Source organism: Megascapheus bottae, chromosome 5, assembly GCF_031878675.1.
Source record: "Megascapheus bottae isolate mThoBot1 chromosome 5, mThoBot2.hap1, whole genome shotgun sequence".
NCBI classification, from domain to species: Eukaryota; Metazoa; Chordata; class Mammalia; order Rodentia; family Geomyidae; genus Megascapheus; species Megascapheus bottae.
Window position 1 is genome coordinate 51,636,088 of NC_143513.1, and position 17,183 is coordinate 51,653,270.

General features: G+C 37.3%; 1 protein-coding gene across 1 annotated transcript; it reads right to left on the reverse strand.

Annotated features, from left to right (window-relative positions):
• Positions 1 to 1,159: 1,159 nt before the first annotated feature.
• On the reverse strand, positions 1,160 to 16,468 carry Pdk4 (pyruvate dehydrogenase kinase 4). The gene is made up of 11 exons (XM_090333140.1): positions 16,142 to 16,468; positions 14,795 to 14,936; positions 12,925 to 12,996; positions 12,049 to 12,233; positions 11,441 to 11,527; positions 10,934 to 11,011; positions 8,231 to 8,307; positions 5,785 to 5,883; positions 5,487 to 5,597; positions 5,070 to 5,183; positions 1,160 to 3,533 (listed from the first exon to the last, which is right to left on the reverse strand). Exons 1-11 carry the CDS (start codon positions 16,269 to 16,271, stop codon positions 3,390 to 3,392), a joined length of 1,239 nt encoding a protein of 412 aa, XP_090189266.1. The 5' UTR covers positions 16,272 to 16,468; the 3' UTR covers positions 1,160 to 3,389.
• Between the last annotated feature and the right edge of the window lie 715 nt (positions 16,469 to 17,183).

Sequence of the window (17,183 nt, forward strand, 5' to 3'; positions counted from 1 at the left end):
TGTTTATTGAGGGCTTAAATAACTCTTTTTAAATGAAAACCTAAAAAAATAAGAGCTAAGGGTAAAAGGTTAATGAAGACAAAACTCCACTGCTCTAGATAGCCATGGGAGAGACTAGACTTTAAACAGACTCATGCGCTTTTATTAAATTCTCTCAACGATTTAATCAAGACAGATTGGTGACTAGGTAGATGATTCCACATAGCTTTTTGGCGTTATCTAAACACAAATCTCTCTCTCTCTCTCTCTATCTCTTTCTCTCTCTCCCTCTTCTCTCCCTCCCTTCCTCCTTCCCTCCCCACCTCTCTCTCCTTCTTCCTCCCCCCCTGAACCCAGGATCTCATACTTGCCTGATGACCACTCTATCTTTTGAATTACATGTTCAGTTCTTTCCTTTACATTTTCAGAAACTTTGCCTAGACTGAACTCAGTCTTGCTAACTTAAAAATTAGTATCTTTGGGGAGTAAATATATTGACTAAAGACAAAAAGATACATGTGTTCGTATGTGGAGACCATGAGCAACAAAGTCTTCTGAGTCTGGAAAAATGAGAGAAGATTCTAGACATGTGTTCATTCCACTTATGTTCCTTACTCTGATTTCTTGTTCTCCCTCTGGAAGGTTTTTGTTTCTCCATTTGTAGAGACTTGCTAGTGAGAACACTGTGAACATGAACAAAGATGTGGTCTAAAGATAAAAAGGATTCAGGTGGTAAGGAAGGATATTAGTAATCGCTATCCAATTTCTACCTTATTATACATATACTTAATCCAAAAGTTATTTGCTACCATATTATCTAAGTAATTATTGCGATACTCTCCCATATTTATGCAAACCTCACATAAAGTAAAACTTTAAGTATACAATAAAAAGTACAAATAATGCAAAACCACTACTGAATAAACACACAGAGGTAAACACATTTTTGTACTGTGTGTTAGAGAGAAATTTGCAACCAAAAAAACCCAGGAGAATGCCAAATTTCAAAAATTGCCATAAGGCCCTTACTTTCTGCTTATGATTCCAAAGTTGGTTTTTATATTGTACACTAGATGTATATAAATTATAGTTGAATATGAAGTGAAGAATCTCTTGGGATCTCTTGAACTCAAAATATTTATTGTAGTTTAAGGGAAAAAATTTCAAAGACCATAGCCACTATTGTAATAAAATATTTATTATAAAAATGATCATATCTTTGTACATTATCTAAAGAAAAAAACACAACTCATTTATTAATAACTTAAGTGGGCCTGAGCATTCACTATGCATCACCTGGAATCCTCAGGGTCTTTCATAGATGTACAAATACCAAGGAAGACCAGCTCTATTCAATTGACACAGTTAATGCGATCGAGATAGTAACATTTTTTTTCTTCCGTGTTTTAGAGACAGTTTACCATGTTTGAGTAAGTTAATAAATCAACTGCTTTAAGTCTTTGGTAAATACAAGTATTTACATTTCAATAAAATCTGAACCAATAAATAACCTATTGCAATCAGTTTTTGTAAAAATCAATAAATGCATGAGTCAAAGTCCTGCCACCAAGAAAAGCCATTGTCTAGGACTTTGGATAATAAAATGGGAAATTCAAATCACACAGTTGAAGCTTGCATTGCCACAACCAGAAGCACCATTGCACTAGGTTGACACAAATTCAAATACAAATATTAAAATAAATGTATAAATAGTACAGATTATTATTATTTTTTATTATTTTTTTGCCAGTCCTGGGCTTGAGCTCAGGGCCTGAGCACTGTCCTTGGACTTTCTCAAGGCTAGAGCTCTACCACTTGAGCCTCAGCACCACTTCCGGCTTTTTTCTATGTATGTGGTACTGAGGAATCGAACCCGGGTCTTCATGCATGCCAGGCAAGCACTTTAACCACTAGGCCAAACTCCCGGCCAGTACAGATTATTTTACAGTGCAAAAAATCTTAGCTTTTTTCCTCCTACATGTCAGCTGAAATATTAATTTAACATAGAATAATTTATTATTTCTTAAAGCCCATTATCGTTAAAAGTAAAAGCTATTTAAGGAAGTCTCACTGTTTTGAAAGACATCAGTTCATCCTCTTGCCAATAAATTCCTCATGGCAATACACATGATTCCTTGGGATAGCTTGTGAGGCAGTAGAACGACACCTGACTTCTGCTTCCATTTCTTCCTATCTCCTTCTCTTTCCATTCCTTCTTTTCTAAGAGTAATTTGCATGACCTGTTGGCCTGCAAGTTTCATCTTAATCCTCTCAAAATACTATCCAATTACCATCTTTCTTTCTTTTTCTTTTCCATTTTCATTTCATTCATTGGTGCTCAATGCATTAATGCCTCCTGGCATGTGAACTTACTCAGGCTATTTGTAAAAAAAAAATAACTCAAAGATGTACTTGAATTTTAGTGTTCTTGAGCCATTTGAAAACTAGAAATTTATTACTGAACAAGTCTACAGAATACAATTAAATATATTAAAGTACATTTTTTAAGCCTAGAAAATGTATGTCAGTTGCCATCCATCAGGTTGAGCGAATAACTCCTCCCTACTGAATTAGATGCTGAGTACATAATTTCTTCCTTTAACTCAGGTCTTCCTTATCTGCTGTTTAATTCACAAACAAGCAAGGGAAGATAGACTCCTGAGTTCACTTTGGCAGTCTTTCTCTCACTCCAATCCTAACTTCTCGAGTTCAGTGCACATTGAACAATTCCTCTGAGATTAAGCACCTGACAATAAGCATTCACTTATTGCATGAAGCATGTGCAGAAAAGCAGCTTAATAAAGGAGCTCTATGGATCAGATGAGGCTTTCTTTTTAGATCTCAAATTGGCCCCAAGGCCTTGGCTGCAACTATGAATAAGATGTTTTACTCATTTGCCCCATATTTAAAGTGAACATTATTTTAGTCACTATCATTTCCTCCTCAAGTCTATAGATGTATGTGAAATGTATATTTACATACATTTCTAATCATATGTGTAAACTGAGCTCTAATTTTGAGCAAGAAAATGCTGGTACCTTAACAATTGAGATTTGTTAAATCTCAATGCATTTTGATGTCTAAAATATGAGCATACTGTAGTTGCTAGTTTCTGGCTTCATGTCTGCTCCCCTTCCATGCTTGTTGGCATGGATAAGAGATGGAACACAGAAACTTGATTACTTCAGGAATTAGTGTAACCCACAAGCTATTCTACACTACCAAACAAGGAGCAGGCCATGCACAGTTCCGGTGGCTCTGCTCTGTCTTCTCCTGCGTCATACATCTCAACTCCATTTCTCATTGGAACGCTTGTCTTTGTGGAATCAGGAGTTCACACGCAAACATTCAAGAAGCAGCACTGCCACAGGCCCACTTTGATCCCATAAAGTGTCTCCAGAGTCCCCTCTTCACACAGCCAGTTTTTCCTTTGTCAGGTTCTTTGGTTCCTTGCTTGGGATACACCAGTCATCGGCCTCAGAACACATCTGATAATGTTTGAAAGCCGACTTGTTAAAGACAGGAAGCTTTTCCACAGACTCAGAAGATAAAGCCTGAAAGAAGAAGGGCAAAAAAAATCACACTAAAGAAAGTATGCAAACACATTCAGAGGTAAATATTTAATATTCAAATATACTACTTTAGCTGATTTGATAGCAAATGCACACCACTGCTCACAATGCTCTTAGGTACTTAAAAACCAAAACTGAAATATAAGCTTTGTCTGTTCAGTTGGAGCAAAAATAGTACATGGGCAATCTTAAATTAGAGAATTGATGTTCAATATTTACATATCACTTTTGTTTGGATAAGGCTGACACAGTAAGAGTTGAATTGCAAAGTAATTTTTTTTCCTATGGAAAAATCTCTGAATCTATAATTAAGTTAGAGTCCAAATCTGATACCATTACTCTCTTATAAAGTTCTTTTCCAATAGTATAAAGATTTTTTTTACTTTTCATTTTCAGAAATGAATGCATTAACTATTTCAGATATTCCAAGGACATTTGTCCTTTTATTCCAATACATAAAGGGGAAGGTTTGAACCTTAATAGTCAGGTAGTACTACTACCTGTAAATATATTTGCAGATATTTGAAATATATTTGTAAATATATTTGAAATAATTGACAAATGATTAACAGAATTGGGGTAGTTATATTAACAAAAAGATCAAGGCCACCCCTTTTTATTTTTATAACAAGGAACACAGCAAAACACAAAAGTTCAAACAGCAAATGCTTGGTCTCTCACTGACAGCTTATGAGCAGTCAGCCGTCCTTAATCTGGGTTTGTAATGAGGTCACTTTAAGGTCTCAAACGTCTTGATTTCATTTATCATTTTTCATTTTAAAATTTTGTAACATATGTTAGCATCTTACCCAGAAGGTTATGTAACACAATAGTTTATCTATTCTCAGAAATGCCAAGAGGATTTGCCTTAAAGTCCACATGAGCATTTCTTTGCTCTAACATTTTGATAGCCTGCTTGTTGGAAAACAATTTTGGTTCGCTTGTTGCATGTGGTATGGCCCAGATTTCTTTGGACAGCAAGCATTTTAAATAACAAGAGTGTGCATGAAAATTGTACTCATTGTTTGCATTAACAGGTTGGGGAATTCATTGTGGGTGACAGAACTCAAAGCTGTAAAAAAAAGTCCTTGAATGTAATTAGAGATTCCCTCCTTGAACAATTGTTTGTTAAACTTGTCATTTAAAATATGATGTAAAGATAAGTCATATAATTAATGATTGTTGTTCTTAAGGTACTATGTTATCTCTCATCACTTGTACTGTCCCTTGGTTATCTCATATTGTTACACTATCTCACTTTGTTACCTGATATATTGGATATATTTGTATTTGGTTATCTGAAATTGGATAGGGAACGGGGGGAAAACAAGATGAGGGGTGGGGGAGGGGGGGAGGGAAATGGGGACCATGACATGTGAAAGGGTATCAATGTGTGGTAATTAAGGCACCATTTATCTGGCAAATATCATGTAACCCTTCTATTAATTACAATAAAAAATATATTTAAAAAAACTCCTTGATTACAAAATATGATGTTTCTACTACATTCAAAGGTACCTTTAAGTAGATGATAGCATCTGTTCCATATCCTGACAGAGAGTATAGATTCAGATCTCCTTGAAAGTACTTGGCATAGAGACGAGAAATTGGCAAGCCATAACCAAAACCAGCCTAAAGGTGGGAAGATGAGTTGTTACTGAAGAGGAAGATGTGATCAATGTAATCTGAAATGTTGGAAAGAGTTAGGATGCTCACTAGTACTGTTTCCTAGAGCCTGTATAAATACGTTCTTCTGCTTCCAATCAGAAACTCTGGTGATTTACTTCATCATATTTATTTTCTTTTATCATTTTTTCCTTATCCACCTCATGCCTAATTAAATTACATTGGTTTAATTTGCCTAAATACTTCCTTGTAATCCTTGCTGAACATAGCACTATCTGACTGGGATACATTTAGCCATCTTGGTCTCACCAAAGGAGCATTCCGGGAATTATCCATGACAGGAGTTGGCGCGGTGGAATATGTGTAACTGAAGAGGCGTTCAGTAATCCTCAGAGGAACACCACCTCCTCGGTCAGAAATCTGAAACAATCAGTCACCAGAGCTACATGAGGAAAACAAGATCTATACAAAACAAATTTATGTAAACATATCTTCCATTCATTTTTATATAATCCTGATCCATTGCTCAGAGCTGAGCACCTTATTAATATTGACCCCTTTTAGTTCACTCAAGAGAGAACCAGAAAAAAAAATGGAAAATGGTTACCTTAATTGTGAGATCTTCTTTCCCCAAGACAACAATCACCTCGATTGGTGTGAGAGAAGGACAATTTTCCTGGTGTTCAACTGTTGCCCTCATTGCATTCTAAAGAAAACAAACCCATAAGAAACTCAATGGCAGAAGCCTGAAGGACAATAAATAACTTTTTTATGCTTAAAATAAGGGCAGCACAGAAGGTAATTCAAAGTTTTTTTTTAAGTTAGTGTTAAAACAGCTCTGTAAATAGCCATTTGTGAATGTGTCATGCAGCATGTATAATGAAAAATATTCATTTACTATGTAATATAGCTCCTGGGAGTAATGTCTAATGGAAAAACAGTTCTGCTTGCTGTCAAGTTCTTATTTGTAAGCTTAATTTAAATGTAGAAATTGGTTTTTATAGTCCATTTCCTAGCTCTCCCTTTTCTGTCTTTCTATTACATTTTATATCTAAGCACGGAAGACTATTACATAACAAATGAACAGTGAATCATTGAACCAATTTATTGGCTTTTATAAAATTTGCTGTAAAAGGTTGTTCCTCTTTAAAAGGACAGTCAATAATTCTAAATTAAATTTCAATTTAAATTTGATTATCATCTTAACTTTTACCAGTGACAGCAAAATAACTCTATGAGTTGAACTATTCAATTTAAAAATAAACCAAATCAATGAAAAAGTACCATTTGTTCTTTTAACAGAAAAAAATCAAGCTTTCTGTTTACTGGTTGCATGTCTTCCTGATAAATTCTTGGAAATTCAGTGTATTTTCATCACTAGCTACCTTTTAGTATCTATATAATATTAAATTCTAATCATTTGTTGAAGTAAAATTTTTTAAAAGGTGAGATATTTATAGTACAATCAATATCATAGTAGTCCTACTAGAAAAAATTAGGAAATAATAAATTCTGGAATACTATTAGAATTAGAGGCAGATTTTCCTTTTTTAGGATTGTTTTTTTCTTTCCAATCCAGAGCACTCTTTGGAAGAATCACAATGCTTCACATATTTTCTAGATGGGTGTGTTTTATTTGACTATTATTATTATTATTGGTTTGCAAGTGAAAATCAGAGTTTTAGTATGATTTTTAGGTTCCATGGAAGAATTCTTAGCATCTGTTTATCCAAAACCAGAAACATGGGAAAGGAACATCTTGGGAGTTTACCAGAAAGGTAAATTTGCACAGCTACCTAATCCAAATGTCCAGGCTGAGCCCACACATCTGGGTCTTAACAAGTCCCAGGATGATTCTAGTGCCTACTGCAGTATGATGAGCACTGTTTGTTCGGGTTTTTAAGCGAACTGTGGACTGTGAGCTACAACACAATAAGTGAACTCATTAGAAAAGCAGACTCTAAGACTTGAGGCTAGACATACTACATTGGATTTTTCATTTTAATCAAGTTTCCATATACACTGTAAAGGAGATCATCAAAGGAACGGACTGTCCTTATGAGAGCATACTGTGTTCTGTTGGGATGTGCCCATACCATCTACAAGGACTCTGGAATTTGGAGATGGAGCACCCTGTAGTGTCAAGGTTACAAGCCTCATTCACAGGAACATTCACCTTTTGACTACTGTAATGAATGAATTAATAAATGAGTGATTTATTGGACACCTGGAAATAAAGAACCTCCTCTCAGCTCTAAGACATTAAAACATCATGAATTATATTGTAACATCATGAATCATATTGTGAATTCTTTTTATCTTTTCCTTGAACTCCGGGCCTGGGTGCTCTGAACTCCTTTTGCTTAAGGCTAGCACTCTATTACCACATGAGCCACGGTACCACTTGTGGCTTTTTCTATGATTTAAGTAGAGAGAAGAGTTTCACAGACTTTCCTGTCCAGGCTAGCTTCAAGCCATTATCCTCCAAGCTTAGCCATAGGAGTAGCTAGTATTACAGGCATGAGCCAAGGCTTCCTGCTCATGGGTTCTTAAATATATGTTGATACTATAATGATGTAGATATACTTTTCAAACATTAGCTGTGATGCTAATTAGCTGTATGCTACTTTTGATTAGGAATGAACAAGTTTTATTGAGAAAAGATACTTAAGCTTTTGTTTTGGGGGGAGTGATAAGTAAAAATAAAACTAGTGAGGATTGGGAATTTGGCCTAGTGGTAGAGTGCTTGCGCAGCATGCACAAAAACCCAGGCTCAATTTCTCGGTACCACATACATAGAAAAGTCAGAAGTGATGCTGTGGCTCAAGTGGTACATTAGCCTTGAGGAAAAAGTCCAAGAAAAATGTCAGGCCCTGAGTTCAAGCCCCAGGACTGGCAATAAAAATCAATCAATCTACTGAACAAAATTTTCTTGGTTTGAACTTGGACTGACTTTGCACTTACTAGACAGGTACTATATGATTTGAGTCACACTCTTAGCCCTACTGATCACTTTTGAAAGACATAATCAAAACAACTGTGGAAAAACGTACCTTGAAGAGTTCAAAGAGCATGTGATGAAGGTGAGAAGGAACGTATACGATGTGAATTGGCTGGCCTGGAAATTTTCCTAGAAAAGTTAAACTCATTTAGAATCTGGAAACAAATAATTTGCAACAAAAGTGAACTTCCTATTTATTTGAATAATATATTAAAATTTAAATAGCTCTAGGGAAAATTCTTACTTTCCTCACCAAAAATTCAGTCCCCAAACTTTCATCCCTCAATTGTAAAGATGATTGACTTATTTTCAAAATATTCAAATCTCTGCTTAGTGCTCTTAGATTCATTTTTGCTATCCTCTACAAATCTATTAAGTTGAATGAGGTGTGAAACAATGCTGCTAAAAATTAGGTTATAGGCATTATCTGTTTCTATTTTCAATGTGTGTGTTAAAATTATATTCATGCTAAAATAGAAAAAATAACTATGCTAGTAGAATAATATTAAAATTAGTGCAAACTATAATTTTTGTATCTTTTTATTTTATTTTATTTTTTTGCCAGTCCTGGGGCTTGAATTCAGGGGCTAAGCAATGTCCGTGGAGCAATGTCAAGTGGTAGGCTAGAGCTCTACCACTTGAACCACAGCACCACTTCTGGCTTTTTCTATGTTTGTGGTACCAAGGAATGGAACACAAGTCTCTCTGCATGCTAGGCAAGCACTCTAACACTAGGCCAAACTCCCAGCCCCAAATTTTTATATTTTTATGGCAGGAAGAAATAATTCATCTGATTTAATTTCTTGATTTTTTTCCTGATTTTTCTTCACCCAACATTAACTCTTATTTGCTAAATAGGTATAAAATTCTCCAGGGAAACAAAGACTTCTTGGTATTTTCTGACAAGAAAAATATAGTTATTATTCTTCAGTGTCCCAGGTCTTGGCAAAGTCTGAATCAGAAAACACAAGGTCTAGGACAATCTTTTCTTCATTTTATCAGGCAGTTCTGTTTATCTGCATGTATTACACAATGTGGCTTATGCTTTGAGTTATTTTTTGATCTTTGTGTCCCTTCTTCTAGTTTAATATTTACCTTTCCATGTTCAATCTATGAGTTATGCTATATTTAATCTTTTTATATAAATGGTATTAGGATGGAATATTTACTTCAAATGAAAAGGAGTTGATGTCAATTTAAGTTTGTTTTTTACTTTGAGAAGCAGTGATTTTCTTTTTACTGTTTCATTTTGTAATTATCAACAAAAAGAAGCTTATACAATCAACTAGCTAGAAAACAAAGTTCTCATGAAATTAGTTTGCTCTTACATTGACAGCCAAGGCAAGGATGTTTATTAAACTAACCAAAATAATTTATCTAAGTATAGTTTTATGAAATATAAAAACATTGTATCCAGACACATAATCGTTGCTAATAATAAAGGGCTGACAATTCAGCCATGCAAAGACTAAGTATATTTTTATTGTAATTAATAGAAGTGTTACATTATATTCACCAGATAGAAAGTGCATTACTTCACAAACATTGCTACCCTTTCTCATGTTTTGGACCCCAATTCCCTCCCCCACCCCCTCCTCTCATCTTGTTTTCCCCCCTTCCTATTTCCTCCCTATCCTATTTCAAATAAATAAATAAACATACATACAATATATCAGATAACAAGGTAAGAAACTGTAACAATATGAGAAGCAGTGATTTTTTTGTCAGTTGTAGGACTTGAACTCAGGGCCTGGATGCTATCTCTGAGCTTTTTCACCCAAGGCTAACACTCTCTCACTTCAAGCCACAGCTCCAATTTCAATTTTGTGGTGGTTAATGGGAGATAAGAGTCCCATGTATTTTCCTGTCTGGGTTTGTTTTGAACTGAATTCTCAGATCCCAACCGCCTGAGCAGCTAGGATTGCAGTTGTGAAAAGCAGCACTTGGTGAAAAGCGGCAATCTCCTTGATCAGAGTGCTTTGCATTCATCAGGTGATAAATTTAATGTGGGAACACCTTGTCCCATCAGGTAGATACCCAAGAGCTAAAGTTCATAAAGTATGTGCTGTTCCCAAACAATAATATATGTTTTAGCATAATTTTTGAACTGAACAACATTTAACATAAACTCCACAACAGACAGATTTTAAATGTATACAATATTGTTCACAATAGGTACTCTGTTGTGCAGCTGATCTCTAGAATTGATTCACCTTGCATAACCTAAGTTTTATATCTGGTAATACTGAAGAATTCCACTTCTACCTCCCCTCAGCCTCTTGCACACATTCTTTGACTCTCTGCTTTCCTGATAACTACTTTGAATATCTCAGGTAAGTGGAACACAATATGTGTCTTTCTGTGACTAGTTTGCTTCTTATAGTACAATTTAGCATCTTATGGATAATCCTATTAGGAGCACAACCAGTGGTCCTTCTTACTGCTGGTCTGTTTTGCCTTCAAATGTTATAGCAGCAATTTCTCCTTGATATAGTGTAAATCAGGCACTGCTTTCAATGTCAAATGACTTGTTCAGGCTATTCTTTCTGATCAATCATTATTAACCATTTAATATGCACAATCAAAACTTACACAGATATAAGAGAACGTTAGCCTGAAAAACTTTCGTGCAAATGCTAGGCAATTTCAAAAGATAAAAGAAGAACATGAAAGTTGATTTGTGTTATATGAAGTAATTATACTGGTAGAATGCTGAGTTTATGATAAGTTAAAATATATTTTATTTATAGCTTACCATTCACTTGTGTGAGCTTTAATTCAGGAGATGTTAAATAATACTGATCGCAGAGCATCTTTGAACACTCAAAGGCATCTAGAATAGATTTTTCATAACAATGAAATGAATTTATACCAACCACAGTTCTCAAGTGATCTCATTGTGTATATTATTCTTAATCTAAAATATTCCCTGGAGTATGGGTTTGTGTAGATGATAAAAAAAATCTTCTAAATATTTTATTGAAGAAGAATATTTCAGTGAAGTTGTATCAGTAGAAATGCATGTGTTTCAGCGATTAAATGCAACCCATAAGAATATGGCACATAAGCCACTCATGTTTAAATTTTTATAATCCTATAAATGAATGTTTATATTTTTTACTAGAGCGCAAAAGGCTTTGATAACAATATTTATAAAGTATAAACAGAGCACCACCAACATAAATTTATTCACAGAGTCACCTTGATTATAGACATGTCAATCATTTTATAAATTTTCAATAAGGGAAATGTAGAAATTTACCTTGAATCACTGCCACCACATCACAATTTGGATCAATGCTTCCAATGTGACTTGAGTTTCCTCTCTTTGAGTCACTGAATATAAGAACTATTGAAAAACAAAAACAAAAAACAGAAGCATGTGATAAAAGCCAGCACAGGGTGGGGAGGAGAGAAATGGGGACAAAAACATGAGAAGGGGTACATTGTGTGAGAAGTAATGCACCTACTTCCTGACAAATGTAACTGTAACCCCTCTATCTATTACCCTGAACAACAAAAAAAGTCAGCACATTGATTAAAACTACCACCACGAACAACTGTGACCCAGTGATAATGGAGCTGTACACAGTTCCTGTCCTTGGGCTTTCTCAAGATTAGAGCTCTTAAAAAAAAAAAAAGTCTTGAGCTCTACTACTTGAGCTACAACACTTCTGGCTTTTTTCTATGTATGTGGTACCAAGGAATCGAACCCAGGTCTTCATGCATGCTCGGCAAACTCCTGGTCCCACAGTTTCATTTTTAACCCCTACTCTATACAGTTCTATGTATAAGTCCTACTAAAATGCAGTAGTAAGGCTTATATCTGCATTCATATAAATGTAACACCATTTTATAGTGCTCACTTACTGTGCTGGTTCATCAGCATCCGAGTAGAAATACGGTTCATATAAAAACGATCCAAAAAATATTGAAGGTTTTGATTGGTGTTTGGGTCAACTGTGCAGGTATCTTTAAACTCAATGATTCCTTGGGCCATTGTAGGAACTACATTATGATGCCTGTTTCGAACTTTGATGAGAGTATCTGCAAAGCTAAATCATTATTTCCAGGGTTAGTGGAACTTAAACAAATTTTGCCCAATTTTCTATCTTAGATTTCTTCAAGTTCTTTTTGTGCAACCTTCTAAACAGATCAAATGATAAAATAGAAGCATAAAGCTTTGCTAAAAGTTCTCAGTGCATATTCTGCTACTATTGGAGAGATAATTTCATAAAAAGGTTTTGTTTTTAGGTTACATATAAAACCACTTGGTCTAGGACTGGTGTAACCATCATAAATATTCATTAAGCTTTTTCTTTAAGAACAATCAAAATTTAAGGTAATTCTAGAATGCCACCATGAAAAAAGAAGCCCTTGAAATTGTCAGATTTAAAGAGGAGCCTGATTTAGGTACTTGAAACTGCCAGTTATTCTGAAAGAAAGGATGTAATCTCCAATGACAAAGAAAGCTATCAAAATTAAGTTGCAGTAAATACACCTATAAATGTAATCACTGGACTAAATTTACAGTAAAAATAAATCCATTGAAAGCAAACTAGTCCTCTATATTTGTTCGTACTAATCATCTATTTTCAATGCCATATTTTTCACTTCTAAAAATGAAACAAGCCAAGCTGAGACATCTGTAAGGAGGTAAGAATGTATTATTTGTGATCAGCACTCCTGTATGTACTTCTTAGGTGTACATTGAAATAACCCAAATTTTAAACAAAAGGAACTTACTCTGATAAAACTTTCTGGTCATCTGGGCTTTTATCCTGGAATTCCACTAAATCCATCAAGCTCTGGATATACCTGTAAAATGACGTTTTGAAATGAGTAATTAGATGCAATAGTTGAAAACAAAATACCATTGTCAAATAATTTTAAAAGGAGAGTAGGGCCCAGAGTTTGGTCTAGTGGTAGAGTGGTTGCCTAGCATGCACGAAGACCCGGGTTCGATTCCTTGGTATCACATACATAGGAAAAAAAAAAAAGCCAGAAGTGTTGCTGAGTTTCAAGTGGTAGAGCTCTAGTCTTGAGAAAGTACAAGGACAGTGCTCAGGCCCTGAGCTCAAGCCTAGGACTTGCAAAAAGTAAAATAAAAATAAAAATAAAAATAAATAAAAAAAGGAGAAATCAGGTGCTCATGGTTTACAATGCTACTCCTAGTGACTCAGGAGCCTGAGATGTGAGGATCTATGTTCAAAACCAACCTGTGTTGTAAAGTTCATGAGACTCTTATCGCATCAGAAAACTGGAAGTGGAGCTGTGGCTCAGAGTGGTAGAGTCCTAGGCTTGACTAAAATAGTCAAGGGACAGCACCCAGGTTCAGAGTTCAAGCCCCATGACCCACATAAGAACAGGAGAAGTGAATGTTATATTTCAAACCAAAACTTTCTTTCAGAATATGTGGAAAATAGTATGTTAAAAAGTTAAAAAGCCTTTCTTATCCCTCAACTTTCTAACTTAAAATTTAATCAGTTTCTTTAACTGTACTAAGCCAGCAGTGATTTTCTTTATCATTTTGAAAATGTTTTTGTTTCTTCTATAAAAGTTACTTAGAAATCACTTAATAGAAAGGATTATTGTTTTTCCCCTACTCTATTCAGGATATGTCTTGAAAATAGGACTCTGAATATTGAAAATGTTTCAGATTGCAATTGTCCTGTGGGTATTGAATCCATTGCATCCATTTCTTGAATCAGTAAACAGGAATCTGTGTACTCAGTAGATTTCAGAAAAGCTCTAGGACATGTCTGTGACAGTGCATCTGTTCACTAAAACTTGCCTCTTAGATTACCTACTTTATCTTAGGTATCAGTCTCTTTATTTATTTATTTTTTTTGCCAGTCTTGGGCTTGAGCTCAGGGCCTGAGCACTGTTCTTGGACTTTCTCAAGGCTAGAGCTCTACCATTTGAGCCTCAACACCACTTCCGGCTTTTTTCTATGTATGTGGTACCGAGGAATCGAACCCGGGTCTTCATGCATGCTAGGCTAGCACTTTAACCACTAGGCCAAACTCCCTGCCCCCAGTCTCTTTATTTTTAAGATGAGATTATAGCTGTCACTTTCTAAAATACTAGTTATATATCTGGTGCTTCTGTACATTTTAATGGGTTTTCTTATTTACTTATTACTCAAACATCCATTTGAGGCATAAACTTCACTCTCAATAATAAATGAGAGATCAGCAGAGCTAGGATTTGAATGCAGAGCTTCTCTGTTAGTTGCTGTTAGGTACCAAAGCTTAACCCCTCACACTTACGCTACATAGTAGTAATATGAATTGATTTTAAGTTCAAGATTTATTTGGCAATATATCAAACTCTATTATTCTGTAAAGCACAAAGTTTGAATTATATATCAACTTTCGTTTGTAGCAGAAAATTATATTGCAAAGAAATCTACTTTTATATATCAAATAAAAATATCTATTTGTTACTGCCATAAGACAACAACCTAAATTAATTTTAAAATTCTTTGCAACTTTGAAAATTAGTTACTATTCAGATCACCTGTTTTCCTATTGTGATATTTACATAACATTAGAAGCTACAGCCAGGTAATTGTTTTAAAACTAATAATATTTCAAAATGGTGCACTACTTACCAGCTCTTGACCAGCTGCACTGACGAGGTATTTACTAATCGGTTAGGAAGAATATCAATTTCCTTCAAAATATTGGCTAGCCTCACAGGTAACTCTTGTCTCAAAAATGCAAAAGAAGTTCTTTCACATGCATTTTCTGAACCTATAATAAGTGAAATTCTTTTAGTTTTGGCAAAGAAAGTACATCTAAATCACATACTTGAAAATCCTTATGAAATATTGAATACATACAATATAAAATTGCATTTGTCGGTAGGATTATTATTAATAAAGAGTTCAGGAGCAGGTAGATTCCTTCACATCCTTCTCTCCCTCCCTCCCTCCCTCCCTCCCTCCCTCCCTCCCTCTCTCCCTCCCTCCCTCCCTCCCTCCCTCCTTCCCTCCCTTGTTTCCTCCCTCTTTCCTTCCTTCCTTCCTTCCTTCCTTCCTTCCTTCCTTCCTTCCTTCCTTCCTTCCTTCCTTCCTTCCTTCCTTCCTTCCTTCCTTCTTTCCCCTTTTAAGGGCTATAATATAGAAAAACTCTTGATTTCCTCCCTTTCTTTTCCTTCTTTTTTTTTTTTTCAGAGTTCACCCTCAAGGTATCAGGACATCCCACAGTCCTTTACTGTTCATGAAAACAAAGAGCAGGGTCAGTCACACAATGTCTATAATACGACATTCTTAATGGGTCTAGACACGAAATGGAGTAGGGCTAGAGAGGAGGATGTAGAGTGGAAGTGTTGAAGCTTCCAGACTATTGATAAACAAAACCACGTTGCAAATTTCCCGAGGCTATTACTACATCCACTCTGTAAATATTTTTGGCAGTAGATAAATACATGGAAAACTAAGATGGCAAAAAGTCAGAGGGGTAAAAAGTCCCGGAGTGTCAACAAATGTGTTCAACGGGTGGAGGCATAGAGTCATAGAGATGGACTAAGGACTGGAATCGACTAATCTGAGCCCAGTTTATAACCCTAGGAATCTTCTTCCAAGAAGTACGACCATTGTGAAGGAATGGAAAACGTTTCTAGTCAGTTGTTAAACAAATGGTGTCTGAAAGCAACATGTAGTTTGGCTCCAACATCCAGTCCAGGAGGAAAGGAATGGTGAACTCAAGCCATCCCGTCTCAGCAGGTGGCAGGGGACCTCGATGTGGAGCCACAGATTGCCAGGAAACAGCCAGAAATCTCCCCCCAAGGCAAGGTGTGCAGGTGTGGAAGTGCCACTCTGAACCTTGAGGGACGCACACAAGTGAGCCCTAGGTTGTTTACCTTGACCCTCGGCCCTTCCCCAATCCTCTGTCAGAGTTCAGGGAGCTCCCCCCAGCTCCAGAGCCACCCGCCTGGGCCCCAGGTCTGCTCTCACCGAAGTCCAGGAGCTGCTTGATGGACAGCGGGGACGGGCTGTAGCGCGAGAACCGCTCCACCTCCCGGGGTACCAGGCCTGCGCTGCGCACAGAGCTAGCGCTGCGCAGCACCACGCGGGCCGCCTTCATCTTGCTGCCCACCGAGCCTGGCCGGGGCAGGGGCTTGGAGTTCTGGAGCCGGCTGGCTTCAAAGACAAGGGCTGATGGAAGCAGAACTTGGGGCTGAGCAGCAGGTGCGGTGCGTTCCGGAGCAATGGCAGGTGCTGGCCGCCTCCGGGTTTGGGGAGTCCGGGAGGGCAGACAAGCTGGCACTGGGTCCGAGGTGCACGGTCTGCCTCACCCCTCGCTCCCTTTTATTTCTATCCTCATCTCCTCTCCACCCTCCCCGCCACCCCCGCCGGGAGGAGTCACAGAGACTGGGAGACTCGTCCTGAACTTGGGGTTACGCCAATCAGCTCAGAGAAAGAACTTTCGGCCCCGCCCCTTGGCCCTGGTCCCGGCGGTGACCAGGCACCAGGACCACAGAGTCGCCTGGTACCTTTGCTCCGAGCCCCATCAGGAGCAGAGCGTGGGGAGAAGGTCACAGAGGAGGAAGCCGAGGCGGACTTTAGGACAGCGTGGATCCAGTTCGGCCTCTGGGGACGGGGCACTTAGTCCGCCTGGGCTGCGGGCGGGCCCAGACTCGCCCTTGTTTACAGTTCCGAGGCTGTCTCAAGGTCACACATTCCCGACTGGAAAATGTTTCCAAGAATCGCGGCTCTGGAGAGCTCATTGGTTCTTGCCCAGAGCGGGACTTTTACAGTATCCAATCTGCTGCCTAGGAAAGTTTGAGTTTCCCTGCCATTGGACAGGGAAAGGAACCCACCAGTTAGGCAGGCTGAGGACATTTCTCTGTGTGTGTGTGTGGGGGGGGGGGGGGGGGATGGGTGGGTGGGCAGAGACCATTTGCGCATTTTTAGTATCCACATAAAAAACTCAAAAGTCCCTAAGTGCGCCCCCCACCCCCCGGCACCTCCTTGTGTGTTTCTCGAGCTGCAAACA